The sequence below is a fragment of the Plectropomus leopardus genome, unplaced genomic scaffold (assembly GCF_008729295.1).
Source record: "Plectropomus leopardus isolate mb unplaced genomic scaffold, YSFRI_Pleo_2.0 unplaced_scaffold22999, whole genome shotgun sequence".
NCBI classification, from domain to species: Eukaryota; Metazoa; Chordata; class Actinopteri; order Perciformes; family Serranidae; genus Plectropomus; species Plectropomus leopardus.
The window spans coordinates 1-2,633 of record NW_024624935.1 but is presented as its reverse complement, the minus strand read 5'-3'; the positions used below and the strand labels follow the sequence as shown (position 1 = coordinate 2,633).

Genomic DNA, 2,633 nt, shown 5'->3' with positions numbered 1-2,633 from the left:
ATGAAAATCTAAAAACAAAAGTCATGGTATAGTATGTCTTTTTAAAAAGTCATACTCAAGTATGTCATAAAAAAACTAATAAAAAGTATTTACATAAAAAAGCACAATATGCTTAATGACAGACTTTACTGACAAAAGTAACTGATAGTGGTAAACATATTGATATCATTACTGCTAGATTGTAGTCCTGCAATAGATAATAATCGTATCTATAGCTCAAATACAACATCATTTGTACTGAACGATATGTGTGTATTTTAGGTAATAAAAAGTCGGTGCTGGAATCGAGCGCCTTCCTCTCTGAAGCCAACGCTGAAAGAATCGTGCGGACTCTCTGCAAAGTCCGAGGTGCTGCTCTGAAACTTGGACAGATGCTTAGTATTCAAGGTGAGGTATCATGAATAATATCACTTATATAGAAATGTATCTTCAGTGACTCAGTATAAACGCTCACACACACTGTTAAGTCATGTCGTGGTGAGCATAAAGGTTTCAGCTTTCACCAGAGACCGAACACAGACCGTAAACAAACAAGATCCCTCCACCGGCAGCGAAATGTCATCACCTAAAATAAGCCTCGGGCCAGCTGAACACAATGAGTGCCGATCCATTTGGGTTATTGTCGGCACTCGAGGCTCAGCTGACTCTTTAAACAGAGATTTACAGTGTTGTTATGCTCTTTGATGTCCATAACTCCGGTTTGTGCCTCTCATGTATTTACATTATTGTCGAATCACCAGTGAAAAAATATATTTACTCAAGTACTTTACTGAAGTTTTGATATACTTGTACTTAATTTTGATAAATTACTTTCATTAATTTCATGTCCCTTAAAAAAAAGGAAAAAAAATACTTACTTTGATTAATATATTATCCATTTTTAACAATCCTTATTTAAACATTTTTCAGCATACAAAAATCTCATAATTGATTTAAATATTATTTTAGCAAAATGTCATATCCATAAAATGATTCGGCTAAAAAGACTACCATTGTTTTTTATTTTTGAAAGATACCAAAAATTTTTTTTAGATTATTTAGACATTTCTCTCAGTTTTTTAACAGACATAAAGGATGTTATATTTGTTGTTTTTCTTTCCACTCCCATTGTTTTATTTGTTGTAACATTGCACACATTTTACATTATTTTTATACTCTGAAATGTGTGTATGTATCTGAAATGCTAATGCATTTATTTAATTAAATTGTAAATAATTATATTTCATTTTTCTTCTACTTTATGTAATGTTCTTAATTTTATAAGAAGCTTTTCAAGTGCTTAAAACCTCAAAACAGCTACCAAATGGACCTTGAGGAAAGTTGTTTCAGTTTGCACAAAAATACCTTTTATATTTACAAAATAAGAAAGAACTTTAATCACACCGCTGCAGTATAATGTTATTTTTTTCAAGATCTTTGGAGATTGATCTTTCAAGAAAACAGATGCTGAACACTGTTTAATGTAACAACACACAAGAGATATTAGACGATGCATTTACAGTAGTAAAGTATTTTCACCGTTATTTTCTCTCCTCTTAGACGACGCTTTTATTAATCCCCAGTTGGCCAAAATCTTCGAGCGTGTTCGTCAGAGTGCAGACTTCATGCCGCCTAAACAGATGATGGTACAGTACAAAGAGCCGCAGTGAACGACACAGACTCATTAAACTCAAGTTCCTTGCTGAGTCGGTTTGTCTTCTCTGCAGAAAGCCATCAGCAGCGACCTCGGCCCAAACTGGAGAGACAAGCTGGAGTACTTTGAGGAGAAGCCGTTTGCAGCGGCGTCTATCGGTCAGGTGCATTTAGCACGAATGAAGGACGGCAGAGAGGTCGCCATGAAGATTCAGGTGAGAGGAGATTAAACAGAAGTAGACGATTTCAAAATACAGCCCAAAAAACGCACACAATCAAACCTGTTGTTACAGTACCCCGGAGTCGCCAAGAGTATCGACAGTGACGTGAATAATATCATGACCGCTCTGAGTTTGAGCAACGCGCTGCCTGAAGGTAACATTGTTGGAGAGCTTTTTTTATCATTTTTATGATAACAGCTGCTATTGTGTGATGTTGGTAACCTCCGATATTGTCAATATACTTTCCTGCAGGAGCAGTTTGAATATCATGATTTTCAGCTTTTTTAACATTTACCTTTTTTTTTTTTTTTTACAGGCCTTTTTCCTGAGCACCTTATTGAGGTCATGAGCCGTGAGCTGGCGCTGGAGTGTGATTACATAAGAGAGGCCAAATGTGCCAAAAAATTCCAGTAAATTGTTCACACTTGCTCTCACCGCACAGACTGGCTTTGGGATTAGTTTCCAGTGGAGTAGTCAGAATCTGCACAGCATGGACCCTCAGTGTAGATCCATGACTCACAACCTTTTTGTTCGTTTAACACCTAAATAAGAAGTCATACTTTTCTTTAAAGCCTCATCAGAGGTTAAAAGTCTTTCTCAGCAGCAACAAGTTCAAAGTGATATTCCCATTCTCAGCACATTGTTTCACATGAATACTTTTAGAGTCTTGAACTGATTAAACTGCAGTATTTCACAAGAAAGACACTCATAGAGCGTCATACTAGCATGTCTTCCAAAATTGCATATCAATGTCATACTATAACATGTCATCCAAAAAAA

At 35.9% G+C, this 2,633-nt stretch overlaps 1 protein-coding gene across 1 annotated transcript; it reads left to right on the top strand.

Moving 5' to 3' along the window:
- Window positions 1–261: 261 nt before the first annotated feature.
- Window positions 262–2,627, top strand: LOC121966078 (atypical kinase COQ8A, mitochondrial-like; the record flags this gene model as incomplete). Its single annotated transcript, XM_042516178.1, has 5 exons — window positions 262–387; window positions 1,540–1,625; window positions 1,707–1,847; window positions 1,926–2,007; window positions 2,170–2,627. Coding segments are annotated over 5 exons (533 nt in total), but the record flags the coding sequence as incomplete, so codon positions are not given.
- Between the last annotated feature and the right edge of the window lie 6 nt (window positions 2,628–2,633).